The sequence below is a fragment of the Musa acuminata genome, chromosome BXJ2-1, assembly GCF_036884655.1.
Source record: "Musa acuminata AAA Group cultivar baxijiao chromosome BXJ2-1, Cavendish_Baxijiao_AAA, whole genome shotgun sequence".
NCBI lineage: Eukaryota > Viridiplantae > Streptophyta > Magnoliopsida > Zingiberales > Musaceae > Musa > Musa acuminata.
The window spans coordinates 21,442,606-21,462,187 of record NC_088338.1 but is presented as its reverse complement, the minus strand read 5'-3'; the positions used below and the strand labels follow the sequence as shown (position 1 = coordinate 21,462,187).

The 19,582-nt window shown below is 38.5% G+C and overlaps 2 protein-coding genes across 2 annotated transcripts; both read left to right on the top strand.

Annotated features, from left to right (window-relative positions):
• Positions 1–573: 573 nt before the first annotated feature.
• LOC103974767 (cell division cycle 20.2, cofactor of APC complex-like) lies at positions 574–9,128 on the top strand. The gene is made up of 6 exons (XM_065093796.1): positions 574–684; positions 1,046–2,502; positions 3,344–3,542; positions 5,523–5,574; positions 8,209–8,286; positions 8,366–9,128. The coding sequence occupies exon 2, from the start codon at positions 1,086–1,088 to the stop codon at positions 2,319–2,321; it is 1,236 nt and encodes a 411-aa protein (XP_064949868.1). The 5' UTR covers positions 574–684; positions 1,046–1,085; the 3' UTR covers positions 2,322–2,502; positions 3,344–3,542; positions 5,523–5,574; positions 8,209–8,286; positions 8,366–9,128.
• Positions 9,129–9,592: 464 nt separating this feature from the next.
• Positions 9,593–18,723, top strand: LOC104000050 (protein FREE1-like). The gene is made up of 7 exons (XM_065093795.1): positions 9,593–10,583; positions 15,859–15,924; positions 16,021–16,131; positions 17,530–17,622; positions 17,817–17,844; positions 17,938–18,008; positions 18,109–18,723. Exons 1-7 carry the CDS (start codon positions 10,542–10,544, stop codon positions 18,112–18,114), a joined length of 417 nt encoding a protein of 138 aa, XP_064949867.1. The 5' UTR covers positions 9,593–10,541; the 3' UTR covers positions 18,115–18,723.
• The last annotated feature ends 859 nt before the right edge of the window (positions 18,724–19,582 follow it).

Genomic DNA, 19,582 nt, shown 5'->3' with positions numbered 1-19,582 from the left:
GTTAGAATCAAAATTATTCTTATATCGAAAAAAATTACTAAGTTTAACATTATTGTTAGAATCTTATTTGTCATATATGGATCATCATATTGTGAGTTGATGATCTTAACATATAATACTAATGATAATTTTATTGGTTTATAAGTATTACTTAAAAATGATAATATCAACATCTACAAAATTAGGATTTTCTTTACATAGACAAGTAAATCTTATTTGTCATATATGATCTGCTTTCATCTCTACTTCCGTCTGAGTCTGTTCTCTTAACGTATTTTATCGTTGAAGTGAAACGGTCAATTACAAGCAATTGTTGCTACCTCTTCGACGGCAGAATTCCAGAGGAAATTGTAACGCAACAGAAATTTGACGGTGATTAGGTGTATATAACGGTGCGATTTCAATGCCGTTACCTTATTAGTTAAACATAGCGGGACGTTTCAACGTCAGTACACATTGGTCGGTTGAATATAACGGCACGATTTCACGATTTAACACAAGGCTGGGTCGGTGGCGTCTATATAAGCCGAGACCACCCTGTTTCGCACCTCATAACCTCTGTCTTCTCTCTCGCGCGCTCTCCTCTCGGCTCTCCTTTTGCTCTCTTGGCGATCTCGTCTTTCTGCGAAGGTCGGAGCTGCTCTCCGACGAAAGGACAAAGCTTCGAACGATCGTCGGCTGGGAGTGAGCGTCCTCTCCTCCGATTTAGGGGAGAATTTAGATTCTTGTCGTGGTGATCTCATTCCTTTACCTTTGCTTGAGGTTTCGTTTCGCTTCGCTCTCGAAATTTTTTAGGGTTCAAGATATTGTTGAATTTTGATGATTTGGCTTCTTTTTTATTGATATAATTGACAATTTCGGTGACCAAAAATCAGAAAATTTGTTGTTCTCGGGGTTCTCTTTGATCAATTCTTCGTTATCGATCGTCTGGGTTTTCAAGTTTCTTTTGGGAAGTTCGATCTTTCTGGTTTTCTTGTTCGTCTCTCGTCACCTCGGCGTTTCTCGTTCTGGTTTCGATTCGCAAGATGGCTTCTTCTCGTTCCAGGCGTGTGGAGTACGACCGCTTCATCCCGTTCCGATCGGCGATGGACATGGACTTCGCTCGCTGTGCTCTAACCATGCCTTCCAGACCTCAGCGTGATGGTTCGATAGAATCCCCATCGAGTGTGGCGTACCAAAAACTTCTTGTTCAATGTATTTTGAAGAACAGATCTCGCATCTTCGCATTCAAGAGTGCACCCGAATCACCGGCCGACAAGGTGTCCCAATTTGACGAGGACAATCGACCGCACAAGAAGCAACAGAGGCGAATCCCAAAAGATGCAGATAGGGTTTTGGCTGCTTATGATATCTTAGATGATGATAGGTTGAATCTACTCGACTGGGGAAGCAATAACGTGTTGGCGATTGGCCTCAATGACAAAGTGTGCCCATGGAATGCTGCGAATAAGTCTAGTACGGAGTTTTCACGAGCCCTAGAAGACAACAGCCCTGTCACTAGCATCAGCTGGTCGCCAGACGGCAAAGTTCTAGCTGTGGCATTAGGCAATTCAGATTTAGATCTGGTTGATGCAGCAACAAGACGTGTGTTGGTTGGGATCCAAGGTGACAGCCACTCCTTTGTTTGTTCACTTGCGTGGAGAAGTAATGCAATCTTGACGGCTGGGAGATCCGATGGTAGTATTGTTGATTATGACATTAGAAAAGATGATCGGGCCATCTGTGACTATAGAGGGCATCGACTAGAAATTTGTAGTCTTAAATGGTCCGAATTGTTTGGGCGGTATCTGGCTAGCGGAGGGAAGGACAAACTTGTGCACATATGGGACACCCGCATGGCTGTTGCAAATCACCATCCGCGCCAACATCAATTGCTTCACAAGATCAGCAACCACACTTCCACTGTGAGGGCCCTTGATTGGTGCCCTACCAGGAGCAATCTGCTGGCTTCTGGTGGAGGACGTAATGATCATTGCATTAAGTTTTGGAGTGCTATTAATGGTGTTTGCTTGAACTCGATTGATACCGGCTCTGAAGTTTGTGCGTTGTTGTGGGACAAGAACAATTCTGAATTGCTGACCTCCCATGGGTTTCCAAACAATCAACTCATCTTGTGGAATTACACATCCATGACGAGAAAAGCTGAGCTTTTTGGTCATTCATCTCGTGTTCTTTACTTGGCTGGGAGCCCATTGGGAGGTGTAGTAGCTTCTGCAGCAGAAGATGAGACACTCAAGTTCTGGAATATCTTTGAGACTCCCAAACCACCAAAACCTGAAGCAAACACTGTGCCCTTTGCCCAATTTAGTGTCATAAGATGAAAATGCTGATGGTTGGAAAAGACTAGGAGAGTAATACGGAAAACTTCTTTAGTGCTTGACAAGAAGATCCATTGTTGATAGCGTTGCATAGAGCAGTTTGTGACATCAAAGAGGCAATATATTTTAATACAAGCATCATACATTTAAGATCTTCAGATACGGGTGCAAGCGCCTAAGTTAAGTAAGAAATTTACAACCATGCTTTAATTTTTACAGCATTTTAATAGGTTTATTATACAACAAACAAATGTGGTTGCAGCTGCAAGTTTGATTTTTGTATCCAATTTTTCTTTCAGCTTTGCATATATCTTGGTATAACTTTTACCATATTGAGAATCTTCATGTTGATCTTATTCTTGGTTTGTTTATGCTAATTATGCATAATTAGACCAATGAGGTAGCTGTTTATATATATTTTTTCTTTCTACTGAGTTGAGATTTCTTATTATTTTAATGTAGCCTCCAGAATTTCAGACTTTTCTTGCTGTTGAAAAAACTGGTTATAAAGTGTATAATTTTGAATCTTAAATGGTTTCAATATGTTACTATATAGTGAATAACCTCCAAGTAAGATATAAGTTCAAGAGTGAAATCCAAGCTTAAAATATTTTAATTTTAATAGGATGTGTCATAATTTCTGTAGAATGCAGTCATCAGACCTATAAGAATTGCAAACCAAATTGAATATTTAATAGTAAAAATATATCAAACAAATAATATAATGAGTTTGTTAAAGATGAGGCATTATTATTCTGTTTATTATGTTTTTTTTCTGTGATATAAATAGAGGCTCATGGCTTTCATTAATAGACTGTCTTCTGCTGGTCTCAAGATTGAACCTGACAAATGGAGTCAAATAGGATATTACGCAAGTTCTAAATTGTGGAATTTAGCTTACTATACCAACAGTTAACAAATGCTTGATTATAGTGATAGTGTCGTTCTGGTCCTTCTGGATTATAGTAATAAAAAGATCTTTGTTAAGTCTGAAGGTTCTAATTTGTGATTATTTCGGTCTGCAGGATTTTTCTTGCTGATTAGTTATTGCATTGTAGCAGACTAGTAGCAATCTTCATGAGATTGTTAGAGAAGCTTGCTAAGTTTCATACAAATGCTCACCAACTAATGACATGGCTACTGTTTCAGTATTTTGAATTATGCTGTTGCAGTCATCTTTCACGAGTTTCAGCATCCACGTGCTGTAGTTTGAATCTGCTACTTGTGAGTATAAAACTGACATCTGAATTGGTATTTCTTCATGCCACCTTCCCTGTTTATTTAAGGAGAATAAGCTTTCAGTAGCTGTTGTGATTATTGATTTTAATTCCTAATATCATATATGTAAAAGGTTTAAATTGACATGATAATTCCAGTTGAAACATTTAAGTGATTGTTTTTTTGAGTCATTTAATTGACTTGCTTATTTTGGCCCAATTGTGTGGCTTTGACCATTCTAGTTAGTTTGGCTTGAAGATTTTCAACCTAACAAAGCTAATCTCAGATCTGAAATCAAAAGTGGCATTAGGTCCAGTATTTCCTGTTTGATTGAGCTCAAATTAGAGCATTAGTAAACTCCATAGTTCTTCCTATCTGTCATGTCCATCCTTGTCTAGCTTTATTAATTAGGAATTTTGCTACATAGTTTACTTAATGCTAACCAGATTCAGTTTTTCTTTCATATCAAATTTTGTGTTGTTCATGAGTTGATATGCAACATGATGTGTACTTCTTTTTGTCAACTTGGTAATCATATCAGTGCAGGCCTCATTTGTTTTCAGTTTTGTACAATAGATTTGCCTAACATCTTTTGATTACAATCACCGTGATGATTAAGTATCACAAATCAAGCATTTGTTAACTGTTTTAGATTTGTGATGCTTTAGATTTTCCTAACATCGCAGATAATTTCACCTGCAACAACTTTCTTATAGACTGCCATTTGTGATGCTTTAGTCATATGTTGAGGCTTATCTTTCTTTTATTTTATGATCAAGGCACATTTTTTATTTGTTCATTCAGGGACAAAGAGACCCGGAGCATTGATGCTTCACTTACTTGCTGAAGCTATTATATTAGCCCTTTTTTGTTGAAGCTATTATATTAGCCCTTTACTAGAGAAAATACCTCTAGTGGTTTCTCAAATTTGATTATTGAAAAGTCTAGTTTATTACTTGCTCTTCTGGCTTACCACTTAACATTCTGTAACCTTTCTTGTGAATTATTTACAATTACTATACAGGAATTGTGACTTCTGTCAGTCTTTCTGTTAAGAAAGAAAAAAGAGACATTATCTCACTCTTGAATTGCATCCTAGATATTCTTTTATCACAGATCATTCATGAATAATATTTTTAGACACATTTAAATTTCTTTAGCCTTTGGTTTTTCTCTTTTATTTGTGTGTTTTTCACTTTGCACTTTTCTGGCAAAATATATTTCAAACTGATATTTAGATCATTTTGTCATCATTTTAAAACTAAAGAATTTTCATATTAAGAATATAGGTTTGTCTAGAGGAAGCCTACCTTGTTGGAGTTGAATGTAAAGGCACTGAATATATAATTCATTTTCTGTTGATGAATCACTTAAAGAATTTGCACAATTAGCTCATGCTGTTACACTTATCGAAAGTATGTTTCTATTTCCCCCATTGAACATGATGCAGCGAATAGTTCTATGGTTGCTCTAAGTGTGCATTTCTAGAGGTCTAGAATCTAGGGGTATATTATTGCTTTGGCTGTCATTGAATGATGAAATTCAGAAAATATATCTTTCTATCATTAGTAAACTCTACAGTTCTTCCTATGTATCATGTCCATCCTTGTCTAGCTTTATTGAATAGGAATTTTGCTACATAGTTTTATTTGATGCTAACCAGATTCAGTTTTTCTTTCATATCAAATTTGTGTTGTTCATCAGTTGATATGCAATGTGATGTACATCTTTATGTTAACTTAGTAATCATATCAGTGCAGGCCTCATTTGTTTTTTTTGTTTTGTACAATAGATTTGCCTAACATCTTTTGATTATAATCACCATGATGATTAAGTTAGCAAATTGCTTCATGGTTCATGCTACGCAGAGAATTTCACCTGCAGCAACTTTCTTATAGACTGCCATTTGTGATGCCTTACTCATATGTTGAGGTTTATCTTTCTTTTATTTTATGATCAAGGCATATTCTTTATTTGTTCATTCAGGGACAAAGATACCCAGAGCAAAGATGCTTCACTTATAGAATTTGAGAATCAGGTTTGAGTATCTTTTTTTGTTGAAGCTATTATATTAACTTGACTAGAGTATATCACTAGTGGTTTCTCAAATTTGATTATGAAAAGTCATTAGTATTTTACTTGCTCTTCTGGCTTGCCTCTTAACATTATGTAACCTTTCTTGCGAATTATTGACAATTACTATACAGGAATTGTGACTTCTGTTAGTCTTTTTGTTAAGAAAGAAAAAAAAGACATTATCTCACTCTTGAATTGCATCCTAGATATTCTTTTATCCTAGATCATTCATGAATAATATTTTTAGACACATTTCAATTCCTTTAGCCTTTGTTTTTTCTCTTTTATTTGTGTCTTTTTCAATTTGCACTTTTCTGGCAAAATATATTACAAATTGATATGTAGCTCATTTTTTCGTCATTTTAAAAATAAAAAATTATCATATTAAGAATATAGGTTTGTCAAGAGGAAGCCTACCTTGTTGGAGTTTAATGTAAAGGCATTGAATTATCAACATCATTATTTGCTGTTGATGAATCACTTGAAGAATTTGCACAATTAGCTCATGCTGTTACACTTGCCAAAAGTATGTTTCTATTTCCCCCATTGATCATGATGCAGCAAATAGTTCTATGGTTGCTATAAATGTGCATTTCTAGAGGTCTAGAATCTAGGAGTATATTATTGCTTTGGCAGTGTCATTGAATGATGAAATTCAGAAAATATATCTTTCTGAGGTATCTTTCTGACTTGAACTCCATTCTTTAATCTTACATAGGAAATATTTGATTGATGTCGCTTATCTAGTCCTACATGACATGTCATATTTAGTAATTTATGCATCTTTTTATATATGTCTCCTTCAAGATTCATAAAAGTCATCCAGTGTTGTCAACAACACTAACAGGTGAAGACATCATGGATAGCTATTGTCATCCATTAAGATGTTGTATGATTGGTTATATTTATTGGGGTTGTATAATGTTGAGTTTTTCAATGGTTGTGATTTAAATTCAAATAGTTACAATCGTAGTTGCTTTCTATCTGGCTGAATAAGCTTTGGTGTTGGCGGCTTCTTTGGTTACGTTAATGTCTCTTAAAGCTAGGGAATTGGGTTAGAGAAATAAAAAAAAAAATCAGAGAATCTCAAAAAGTCTGAAATTATGAAAGCAAATGTAATTTTCAAATTTTTTTGTGCCCTTAAATAGAAATATTAAATGCAAAGCTACCTTTTTTGTGATCTTGGAGTTCTCTCTTGGTGGTTGTTATTCGTCATATTCTTGAGAAGGATTAGTGACCATATGACACTCCTATAATATGGGCTATTTGCTTTCTCCTTTTCAAAATTTCTATGGAATAGTACAACCAAAATTTAATGATCTATAAATTCTTCTCAATCTTAGATTTTTTCTAATTGAGTGTGTTTGTTCTGGCGAAATTAGGGAGTAACTTATTGACCAGATGACACTCTTATAATTTGGGTCGTTCCATTCTCGTTTCCAAAATTGCTGTGGAATAGTATAACCAAAATTTAATGATCTATAAACTCTCCTTGACCTTGGGTTTTTCCCAATTGAGTGTGTTTGTTCTGATGAAATTAGAGAGTAACTTATTAATGGTTTTATTCTCTTCATTTCTTGGGTAACCACAATTGCGATATGTAGAATGAATTTTCTTCGTTGTCAGGTCTTATGCTGTCTAGTTTGAACTTACAGTAGCTTTCTAGAGTGCTTGTAATCAAGATTCTAGTTATGCTAACTGATCCAAAGTTTTGTTTAGGCTTGCTTATTGAAATCAAAGGCTTCATATTGGCTCTAGAAAGGGTGCTGAAGCCAAGTGTGCAATCCAAGCCCTTGATATTGAATGTGTAATTTTATCAGGAAGAAGTTCTTATGCATTTATGATATAATTATTATGTAGTCATTAAAGCTCTCTAATGTTGTATTTTATATTGCTTACTATGCTTTAACTAAAATGACTTTACTCGCAAGTCGCAACAATATGAACTAAAATGATATTACTAAGGGTGAGGAAGGGAGAAGGAGGAAAGAGGAAGAAAAATAGAGGTAGAAGGAGGCTATGGTGGAAGAGGAGGAAAAGAAGATGAGAACACTTGGCGGTGGTTGCACAAAGAGCAAAACAGGCTTGTGAGGAGACACGAACCTCAGAAGGAGAACTAGTTCAAGTAATTTTAAAAGAAAAAATGGTTTGATTCGGGTCTTCGAAAAGGGAAAACGGGCCTAGCATTTTTTTTACAGAAAAGGTATAAAACCATACCATACAGCCTGAAATGAGGTAGTCGAAGTCTTAAATCATGCCCGGACAGTCATTATCAATCAAACTGACTAAAATTGAAATAAATGAAAATTGTGTTGTGTCTCAGTTTCTGATGTAATTCATTACTTTCTGAGTTACTTTCTGCCATTTGGTAAAACGTGGGAAAGATACGTTAATTTCTGCCATTTAAATGCATTTTATAAATGTAATGAAATCTTCTAGCTCACCATTTTAGAGAAAGAGTAATGCATAGTTGGTAGAAAATTTCTGCCAAGATTTCTTTCAAGTCGAGTATATCTCAATTAAGACATATTTTTATGATGTTTGATGATATCTATCATTTGTTGTCTATATCTAATTATCTTACACTTTCATTCAGATTTGTCGATGATATTTCTTTAATGTCGAAAACGATAGAAAACCTCACAAGCATGGATAGTTTTAGTATCTGAATAGTGTAAGTTACAAAAACTCCAATGCATTATATTCAAATAGTATCCTTGTCTTTTAATTGTCTTTTGCATGGATTTAAATAGTGTGCTTCTGCTGCGGTACCTTCGACTATGGATTGGTTTCAGACCATACGGTCCGACGCTAGTTTGTTTTGTTTTTTCTATTATCTTTTCAGGTGATATCAGGTATGTCCCAATATATTAGTACCATGCTGGTCTCATAGAATATTGAAACTGATATTAGAGAGAGATTATAGACCTTGTTGTGTATATTTATTTTATTTCAGGAGTAATTCTGATGCATCTTTGATTTGAATTAACATTATTTCTGGTAACGTATGGAATCTTACTTCTAGATGATTGTGTAACTTAGAGAAGGCACTTGGTGGGGATGTTAGGATGTATGATGGAACTACTCTCATTGTCAGTATCTTCAACCAAATGGGTGCAAAATTCATGAAGCAGCCTTACAAGCAAGTGCCCACTAGGCTTTTTTCAATTTTAGCTATTTTAGATTTCATGGGAGCCAATGTCATGTCACTAAACATGCATTTGTTATTCATTTTTAGTTTTTGACTTCCCAGATGTTATTGTTGCTTGTTTCATTATACCTTAGCAACCTAAAAGTTAGGGATGCAATCCTAGAGACACATTATATGTAATCCAAGTTACAAATATTGTATATATTATTGCAGAACTCTTAGGGTCTGCTGAAATAGAAGTTGCATTTGACCACAACAGCAAACATGATGACAGATAACTCAATTTCTGATAGTTTGAGAAATTTTGAACATTTGTTTTTTGATATTACAGTATGGCTCTTTAAGTCAAGTCGTTGATGGTTTGAGCAATTTAATTATTTCCTTTCATATAAATTTTTATCTAAAAGATTCTCTTCCAATCTCTTGGTAATTTTTTACTTTCCATTTATTTTCTTTTAATACGCTTGTTAATGAAGTTATCTCTTGATCTTCGAAGGCCTTCCCTTATGAAGAATGCCATCAAATCATTTTCTATTATGATCATCTGTGCTAACTAGTTCATATATGGATTAGAAAATTGAACAAAAGGTGCACAAAAAATGGTATTGTCATACAAGGTCTGATTTGTGTGATTTAACAGGAAGTAAAGCCATGTTCTTAGACATACTTATTTCCATTTCTACAATTGTCATTTTCAAATTCCTACTAGGTTTTTCGGGTTTTATCTTATTTAAAAGAAAGATTTAGTTTTTATTCTCTCTTGTAAGGAGAATATCCGTACAAATGTTTTTAACACCGCCGATGTCGGTCCCAAGCCCGAATGAAAAAGGTGGAGGGTTGTGGAAGGCCGCTAAAAGCCAGCTTGAAAAACATTTGAGAACTCATATGCATGATCTTAACTGTTTCGTAATAAACCTAAGTCATCATTGAGATTAGATGTGAGACAAGATTGTCTGGAAGAAAACTATGATATTATCAGTTGGGATTAATCATTTGCTCACGAGACATGAGACATCTGGTCTAAGGGTAAACCCTATGTATCTGAGAGGAAAATTAGAAATCTTGTCGTTCAGTATATTGGCAGATTTGCGATAATTTGAATTTTCAAGACCCAACATCACTATCTATTTTTCGACCAGATACTCTAAAATCATACAGTACTTTCAGATTTACCAATTATTGTTCTTTGATCTCACAAAACACATAGAATCATCCTCTTATTTCAGGTTGATCATGTTACTAGAGGATCTGCACGGCCCAAACTTATCTGACCTTGCCTAATCTTAGTATTGTGCAAAACATGTCAAGCTCAAGAAGAAACAGCAGAAAGATCAGTTCTTCATGGCAAACCATTAATCCTTATTTTGTTAGATGAGTAGCTTCTCTTTTGAATGTAGATAACTTTCTTGAACTCCTTGAATTACTGGTCAAATTCCTGCTACAGGTATTAATTAGATATTTGGACTTCTTTTGACACTATAGATCATTACAGTGTCTGTAACTGTAAATAAATTTTCTCTCAATATGTCACTCAAACTTCTTAGCTATTTTGTTTCTTTTTTTGGCTGTAATCTTTACATGTTTCCATAGTATCTTTTTATGTATTTCAATGTCATTTGTGCAAATATGTTTTTTGTTTACAAATTAATTAATGTGACAAAAAATTGTAGCTTAAGGAGATGGGTTGAAATGGTAGCCTAACCAGAGGCGAAGAAGCTGCTGATGCTAGCAAGGTATCTGATCAATCAGCTGAAAGGAAAAAAAGTTTGGTGGACTAGATGAACTTGATTAAACCTGCTAATGGGGAGAAAGATCACTGGGTAAGTTTAGATGCTTTTTCTTTGGTTATTAAAGAATTTTTTCAACTTGATATTTGTTGGTGTGAAAAAATGATTATTCTAGAGATACTTTCATTTGTTTTTGTGACTTAAAACCATGGTCTGCCGTACCGAAGCGTACCGCCCCGTACCGGGCGGTACGTACCGGTACGTACCGCCCGGTCCGATAGGTTCTCGGTACGTGGACCGCCCTGTCACGGACAACAGGGTGTTTGATGTAATGCTTATGTATGTCCGTGTCTTTTGGCATGTTCATGCCTTGTACAGCATGTAAAGGGGCGGCCGAAGGCTTAATAGTCCCATTTTAGTTGGGTTGGTTGCCTCTTTAGGCTTGTAAATAAAGGTTGTGTCATGTTGACACGTGCGAGAGATTTTCGGTCTGTAATGGACCATTTTACCCTTTGTTGTGCCACTGTTCAGAGCTTGTAAAAGTCTGTTTGTAATTTGCATTGTTTATGAAGTGTTTTTCGGAGATGTTTGCTTGTGGATCCCGATGGAGACTTTCTCTCTAACCTGTTCTCTCTTTTGGTGGCCCTAAGGGACAATGGGAGGCTTCGGGGAGGCTGACCTTTGCGGACGGACACGCAAGGGTGCCGCACGACTTAGGCAAAACCAGCTAAGTCCGTGACAGATGGTATCAGAGCGGGACAAGCACTCATAGAAACACTTAGCATGTAAACGTGGGGGACCTAGCGGGGCTGCGTTGAGGGCAGTCAGCACACGCGCGACCGTTTGGGGGAAAACGGGTATGGAGATGTAGGGAAAAGGAGTCGCTCAGAGGAGCGGGCATCTGAGATTGGCATTCAGAGGAATGGCCAACCCTTCGCGCAAGAGGCACCACGAGAATAGGCAAGCTTGGAAGAATGTGGAGCGCACAAAGGTTGGGATGGCTGAGTTTGAGCTACGGCTCAATGTTGACAACTATACTTGATGGTGCTCAAGGCAAGCGAGGCGTTTGGTAAAGGATGAGACCATCCAAGGTGGAATGAGTTGCTCAACGACTAAAAGAGTTATGCAAAGCTCATAGAGGTGAGGGGAATTGCTAACTCGAAGAATTTGGTACTAATGCATGGGCTTGTATGCGGACGATGGAATGTTCGCGGCCATCCCAAGGCGACCGAAACTCGGCGCCATGGAGCATTGAAACTTTCTCTTCGGCATGTGAAGGATACGTCCGTAGGAGGCTGAAGTGTGCAACGAGTTCAGCATGTTGCTAGGCCTTGAGGGGTGCAGCGGGGACTGTATTGACGGGGAGTCGCAATCTAGCAAGTGCGTTTGCAGGAGGCAGAACAATGCACAGTTTGTTCAGCAGGTCGAAGTAGTCCAAGGGGATGGTGGTCTCCGAAATGAAGAGATGTGTTGCTCCAACGGGATAGTTATCCAGGAGGGATAAGTCCCGGCTCTCCAGAGGGAGAATCATGTGAGACGGACCTCACATGTTGAGGAGGAGTACCTCAACAAACAACAACTCCACGAAGCTCGATGGACTGAGCAAGCGGCGAGGAGTCATCGCATGATCTCACTTGAGAGAATGCATTGGTGGATGCATTGCGAGATCAAGTGGGGGAGCGACCCAAAGCAACTTAAATGAGGGCACACTTGGAGTCGATGTGGAGATCGGACTCAAGGGAGGGCTGACCCGTGGAATGGTGGGCGCGAGGGCCACCATCAACTCAATGTGAAAACGAGGAGCGGAGCAACTTGGGTGTAACTTGGCGAAGTACTCAAGCCGCATGAAGGGAGCCAGCATAGAAGTTGGAACGTGGAGCAGAGGCACAGTGCTTTCCTTAGACAGAGGTCAAGGACATGAACTCTTGCAGAGGCAAGAGTAGGATCATGTTGTTCCATGGGTCCTTCATTCTGACGGAGCGGACTCATCTTGCATGGTGCCAAAGACGAAGGGAGCTTCGGGGCACATGCACCTTATCTCGGAGAAGCATTTGATGGAGGAACTAAGGTGACTCAATTTGCGGAGGTGAAGTTGGGTACAGAAGGCCTTAGCACGGGGCAAGAGGACGCAGAGGCGGGTACTCTTGAAGAAAATGCCAGAGTGTTGCCATTCGAGTTGCTATGAAGGAAGCGGTGCGCAGCGGAGATTGTGCTGGTAGGGGCAGAGGCCCAGGATCCAGATAATAGTGCACAAATTACAGTGCAGTTGGTGGACTTCGGGAGCTACTAGGCGACGGACTGTCCTAGAGCGGTGCTTCATCTAGGTGTGACCCAAGAGTGGGTGGATGAAGGTCGATTGCCAAAGGAGCGAACAAAATCGAAGGTGGAGGAGACCCTGCGATGTATTGGCAGAGGCCACACATGGAGGGTTCACAATTCGAGTTTATTCCACAAGGATCAGAATGCAATGGAGATGTCACCAGGAGGCGACATGGTGCAGCGGATCGTGGTGGAACAGTTCGTGGCAATGCGATTCACACGACATAGTCCCGGGAGGGACTAGGTCATATGGAGGTATGATCGGGAGCTACTGGGAGCTCCACTTCGGTGAACAACACGACGACAAGAAGGGCTATGGATTCAAGGAGTAAAGGCCATGGTACCGCAGAGGCGGGTCTTCCATGCGTGCATCGAATTTTGCATCGGATGAAAACCTTGGTCATCAGCATATGGGGGCTGGGTTCCACCAAGGGAAAAGTTCGAATGCAAGTACCAGTGAGTTCCATGGGAGGAACTTGATTGTTAGGATCGAAGCAGCTGGAGAGTTGGACTGCTCCAGAGCTCATATTCGCTTAAGGGAGCCCAGCAAGTCAGAGGACAAGGCCGAGTAAGCGAACGTTGCTACCAAGGAAGCTAAGGAGAACAGAATCGGTGCAAACCCTACAACGTGATGGCAGAGGCCATACATGGGAGTTGCAGTCTATCTTTCCATCGACCAAACGGACTGCTTGGAGAACACAAAGGTGCTGAAGCAGGGGGTCGAAAGGGGCGAGGAAGCGACGACAAGTCCAGAGGGACTTAGCTACCCAAAATCAAGCATCAGTTAGAATGGAGGTGGACTCAGAGGAGTGCCACGGAGACATATCTACTGATCGTGAAGAAAAGGGATGCAGATGCGAGGCGACGGATAGTAGGGCCATGTGCATGGCAGCACCATGGTACCGCAGAGGCGGGACTTCCGTGAAAGTCATTGATCCCTTGCTCTCATGGAGGGAGAGCGCTTGGTCATGAAAGGGGCCGAGGAGGTGGAGAATGCAGAGGCAATCTCCAAGTACCGAGACAAGGCTGAAGGGCAGAGGCCGAAGAACTTCGTAAGACCGGTGTCAATATGCTTCTCATCAAGATAGCCGAAAGTGAAGGACTTCGGGTCATGCAAGAGTGCATAACCAAGGAACGAAGCAAGCAGTACGCGGTACTGTACCTTTGCTACTCAGTGGAGTAGGCGGCAGGGCTGATGGAGAAGACGGTACAATCCCAGAGGCGACCAAACCTATGAGAGAATTACTCCAAGTTGGGGTGAAAACTTCCTGCATTCTAGAAGTTCGATGGCATTGAGAAGGTGAATCACAGTAGCTAACTCAACGCAAGGAGTGCAAACACTTCAAGTGCTTCAGAAGTGTGAGCAAAGAGCAGGCGAAGGCTAGTAACCAGCTCGATGCATGGAGTACAACCTCGAGGAGGCGGGCGAAGTCAAGTAACCTTTGCCTTCTCAACTCTTAAGAGAATGGGCGAAACCGAGTACCCCAATCCTCTTATCTATCCAGTAGAGGAGCTCTGCACAAGTTCAAAGACCCTTCGAAGATAATGGAAGACAATAGTTGTCAAATCCTCACCAATGGTGATCAGTGCTACTGAGAGTAGATTATCCGCTTCATTTCCCAATGAAATGCCAATCGAAAGCGGAAGTGATGCAAACCTACTTGGATGTGACAACTAAGTGAAAGAAGAGTCAATGAGCAAATTTTATGGAGGAAGGACCCAAAACTTCAGAAGTTTGCGAGACGATGCTCGTTAAAGCTCCAACAAGCATCCACCCAGTTCAAGCAGCATGAGGAATTTGAGAGACTGGCGCAGTAAGGATGGTCTTTTCCTTCATTTGGGGGATCCGCAGGAATCAACAAGGATCAACACAACTCAGCCAACCCCACATCAGAGTCAGAGTCGTTGGTGAGTGGAAGCAGCATGGCGGATCAAAGGTTCGACTACTCAAAAACAGCAGTGGAGAGCAGCTAGGAGCCAAGAGGCACATTGTAGCTGGAGCAGAAGATTGAAGACTCAGCAAAGGCGAGGAGTTGCAGTGTCGACAAAGGCTTCAACGAGGACGTCGAAGGAATAAGTGGGGGAGAATGTCACGGACAAACTTCGAAACAGGGTGTTTGATGTAATGCTTATGTATGTCCGTGTCTTTTGGCATATTCATGCCTTGTACAGCATGTAAAGGGACGGCCGAAGGCTTAATAGTCCCATTTTAGTTGGGTTGGTGGCCTCTTTAGGCTTGTAAATAAAGGTTGTGTCATGTGGACACGTGCGAGAGATTTTCGGTCTGTAATGGACCATTTTACCCTTTGTTGTGCCATTGTTCAGAGCTTGTAAAAGTCTGTTTGTAATTTGCATTGTCTATGAAGTGTTTTTCGGAGATGTTTGCTTGTGGATCCCGATGGAGACTTTCTCTCTAACCTGTTCTCTCTTTTGGTGGCCCTAAGGGACAATGGGAGGCTTCGGGGAGGCTGACCTTTGCGGACGGACACGCAAGGGTGCCGCACGACTTAGGTAAAACCAGCTAAGTCCATGACAGCCCGGTACCGCTACAGTGCTACAGTACTATACTATAGCACTGCTACAGTATAAAAATAATATAAAATTATCGGTACACCACGGTGTACCGCTCGGTACGCCCTGATGTACCGCCCGGTACACCGGTACCGTACCGTACCGAGCCCGGGTCAAAATTTCGGTACGGTACGGTATGGCGGACCTTGCTTAAAACCTTATTTGTTTCTGGAGCTGGTGCTGGCTCTATTGCCCTTTGTTGATTTTATATTGTTTGCTGCATATGAGAGGCTGAAGTGTCCCTTTTTTTTGTGATGTATTTTGTTTATGTATTCATATATGCTGGTTGTTTTGGTCAAAGAAGCTATTAGTAAATTTGGCTTGCAATGTATACTGAATGAGACTATCCATATTATTGACTGGCCAGTTGGGTATCTTAATTTTTGAGTTATTGTTGTATTTCCCTTGATTCAGAATTGCTATTACGATTCTTATGATCTGCAGTAGTTGAAGCATACCTATATTGCCATACATTTAGGTTCCGGATGAAGCTGTTAGCAAATGCACATCATGTGGATCAGATTTTGGAGCTTTCAATCGCAGGGTGATGATTTTCATCTAATCAGTTTTCTTTTCAACGTTGTTTGATTTCACAATTTTCCTTGTGATATAGCATGACAATTCCATTCTTTACTTTCAGCATCATTGCAGGAATTGTGGCGATATTTTCTGCGATAAGTGCACAAAGGGTAGAATTGCTCTCACTGCAAAAGAAAATGCTCAGCAAGTCCGAGTTTGTGATAGATGCATGGTATATTGACTGGTTTATCCTTTGCTTTTAACATCATTGCACAAATTGGTTTTTGTACTTTTGATGATGTCATTTCTTACTCCTGAAAATTGATGCATGTAGAGATATGCAGTTTTAAGTTTGAACTATGTCAGGTTGGTCTTCACTGATAATGTATATTAAATAGTGATTCAAATTTAGATGTCTGCATAACCTTTTGGGTTCAGGAGAAAGTTTCGGTTGTTGATATTCTAGAAGTCGAGATGACGATGGTAAACGTTATTTAAGTCTTTTAAGATATTATATTTATAATGGGTCTTCTTCTAGCAGTAGTTATTTGTTGTTCCAATCTCATATAAAATCTGATGTATTGTTGCTAAAAGGAGATCTTTTTCTTTTCTGGAAGCTAGGTTTGCTAAAAACATTTTACCCCTCCACTGACTATTGACTGTCTTTTAAAGAGATTTGTGTTTTTATAAGGATCCTCCTTGAAACAATCTGCAGTGATAGACTCATATATTTTAGTATTATCATTAATCATAAGGGTGAAGAAAGTGTTTTTTAAAGAAAATATGATTTGTTTAGCCAATTGAGTGAATTACTTTTCATTTTACATCTTTATTGAATTTCCATCCAGAGGATTTGCTGCAAGTCCATTAGCTAGATTTTGCACCTTAGGTTGATAAAACACTATTATCAGCCAGCGGTAGTCCCGCTTACATTATGGCGTAAATTGTCTTAGTTGATCAATATTCTATTCTTTGTTCATGGATGTTCTACAAAAGATCTAAATTAGTTCTTACATTATGGCTATTATTAGCTAGTGGTGGTACACTTATATTATAGCTTGAATTGTCTTACTTGAACATTCTTTTCTTTGTTCATGGATGTTCTACAAAAAATTTGAACTAGTTTGTCCTCGAGAAATTCACTGTCTTGTCTTGTGTTCAGGCCCTCTGAGTTCATATTACATGTAAGCATTAGAGTTGGCAAGTTGCTTTGCATGTGTGAACCTAGTGTTGACTTGTCACCAAATGCTGACATGTGGTCACCAATTTTGATTAACTTTCACTAGAGAAAGGTGTTGTCAATGGGGCCAGATTATGTACTTTGTGGTTGCTGAACTAATTTCCTGGGATAGTGAAAATTACTGAATTAACTTTTGTGAACTATGTAAATCTCACTGTCATGTGAAATTTAATTTTGTATAAAGCTGGAAAATTTCGTTTTTCTTCACATATAGTGTAGAAACTGTGGAAATAAAACAGCCCTAACATGCTTGATCTGCTAATTTAAGTACTGAAACTTAAAATTGCATGGTTGTTAGTATGAATGTTAGATATTCTGAGCATTAACTGAAAAACACGACTTGAGAAGTGATTTGCTTGATGTTACATGGGAGTCTCTCATGTTGAATAGGCAGAAGTTTCTCAAAGGTTAAGCAATGCAAAAGAAGCTGTCAGCAAACCTGCCGGTCTGCAAAGTCATGAAGATCTTGCGCGAAGGCTTCAGGTGCAGTCTTTTTTATTGCTATAGACCATCATGTTTAGACAGATGTCTCGCTGTGGTACTTTATATGGAGGGCATATTTTTCTCACTGTTGGAAAATGATCCAGTTAGCCAACTTTATTAGTTCTTGCATCTAACTTCTTTAACCCAGATATTATGATGAATAATTAAGGTTTTGGTCTTGATTTTTGCAACAGGAGGAATTGAACAAGAATCGTAAGTCGGGTACTTTACTGCTATATTGTAGAGCATTATACTATGTTTTCTGATATAACATGTACTACTATTGACTAATTTATGGTAGTACCTATTTCATAGGTTCAAATTCTGATGAGTCTTGGAAGCCAACGAGGGAAGTAGCATGTCCCATCTGCACAGTCCACCTTCAGGTCTATAATATCAGAACTTTTATTTTTCTGCAACATGATAAGCTTTCTCCTTATCTCTTCATCTATTTTCCAAACTGGAATTTTGCTGATGTGTTGTTAGGACTGAATTCTACGATATTTACCTTGAGTTTCTGGTGCAAGTTCCTGCCTCAAGCTCCCAAACAATCAAATGTGGTGTCTGTCAACACCCTTTCTTGGTCAGTGCTGATTGATAGCTGATTTCGCCTTGCCATGCCATTGCAATTTCTATCCTCCTATAATTCTCTTTGACAAGCAGTAGCATCGCACATGCTCTCTGCGGTCACCTTGGTTGTAAACCCAAGTTGCCTGCATTTTTGTAAGTGAACTTTGGTAAGCATTCACCTCATAAAAGGTCAAGTGTGGAAGCTATGTTTTCCGAGAGTAGTGTGAAGATGAAAACCAGGAACTGGATGAGCGAATAAATAGTAATGCTTGTAATGACTGTTGGTGTGCAAAACTTGTTCGGTGACCACATAGATTTGTTGGTAGGAATTGCTTTTGGGCACAGTTCGTGGCTACTATGGCGGTGAAGTAAACATAGTGACGAGTGCTTTTGTATGCTTTCATATAGAAATGATAACTGTCATCGACTTTTACTACCAACTTTATTTTTTTATTCCTATCAGAAAAGTGATTCTATGATATTCTATATCTTTCTTTCTTGACTTAAGAGAATATTTCATAGATGAGATTATTTGACAGGTTGATGCAGGTCGAGTCAACCACAACCCCACATCGAGTCAATAAACCGTGGCCGGTTTCAGGTTTCATTTACTGCATTCTTCTTTTTCCCTTGTTTGAGTTCTGCAGCCTTCCATCTATTAAAATGGTTTGTAGTTAAACTAAGCAATTTGATAGATGCAGACAACTTCATGTTTTGGTTGTCTCATTCTATTTGTTCCTATCTACTGCTAATATCCTATGCCAATTTAATGTATTCATGCAAAGCTAAAAAAAAAACTTATAGATATGCCGACATTGTTAGTCTTCATCAATTGATTGTTATAATGAACTCAAATTGATATTAATATTAGAAACATAACTTGTTAAACAATCATCGTTAGTAAAATGCGACAGTATAAAAATATGAATCAATGTCTTCATTACGACTGTTGTTGTTGCTAATTAAAACAACTAGGACATAATAAATGATAGGATCCTTGTAATATCATATCTGTAAATCAGGCACATAATATACAGATGATATATCATGGGTATATAAAAATATAAATAGTAAAATATATATAATTTTATACCTCGAAACCACCAAAACATGTGTGTTTGTGAAAATTCTCTAGTCAAACTACTCTAAAAAAAATTTCAATGAACAATAACTTGGCGCAAATTATTGAAAACATTTTATTATCAATATAAAAATAATAGTAGACAAATGAATCAAAATATGCAGATTGACAAATAAATAGTGTTTCAGAAAATCAACATAAGATTAACTTGGTTTGATAAATTTCTACCTATATTTATAGAAAAAAAATTAAATTCTTCATTATATAAGATTAACTATGAGGTTTTTTGAGTTATTCTCTTTCGTATGA

Excerpts from the sequence above, each read along its gene's own strand:
- LOC103974767 (XM_065093796.1), top strand. The coding sequence starts at position 1,086 with ATGGACATGGACTTCGCTCGCTGTGCTCTAACCATGCCTTCCAGACCT.
- LOC104000050 (XM_065093795.1), top strand. The coding sequence starts at position 10,542 with ATGAACTTGATTAAACCTGCTAATGGGGAGAAAGATCACTGG. Across the intron at positions 15,925-16,020 it reads TTGGAGCTTTCAATCGCAGG|CATCATTGCAGGAATTGTGG; the intron begins GTGATGATTTTC and ends CTTTACTTTCAG. Across the intron at positions 17,623-17,816 it reads ATCTTGCGCGAAGGCTTCAG|GAGGAATTGAACAAGAATCG; the intron begins GTGCAGTCTTTT and ends TTTTTGCAACAG.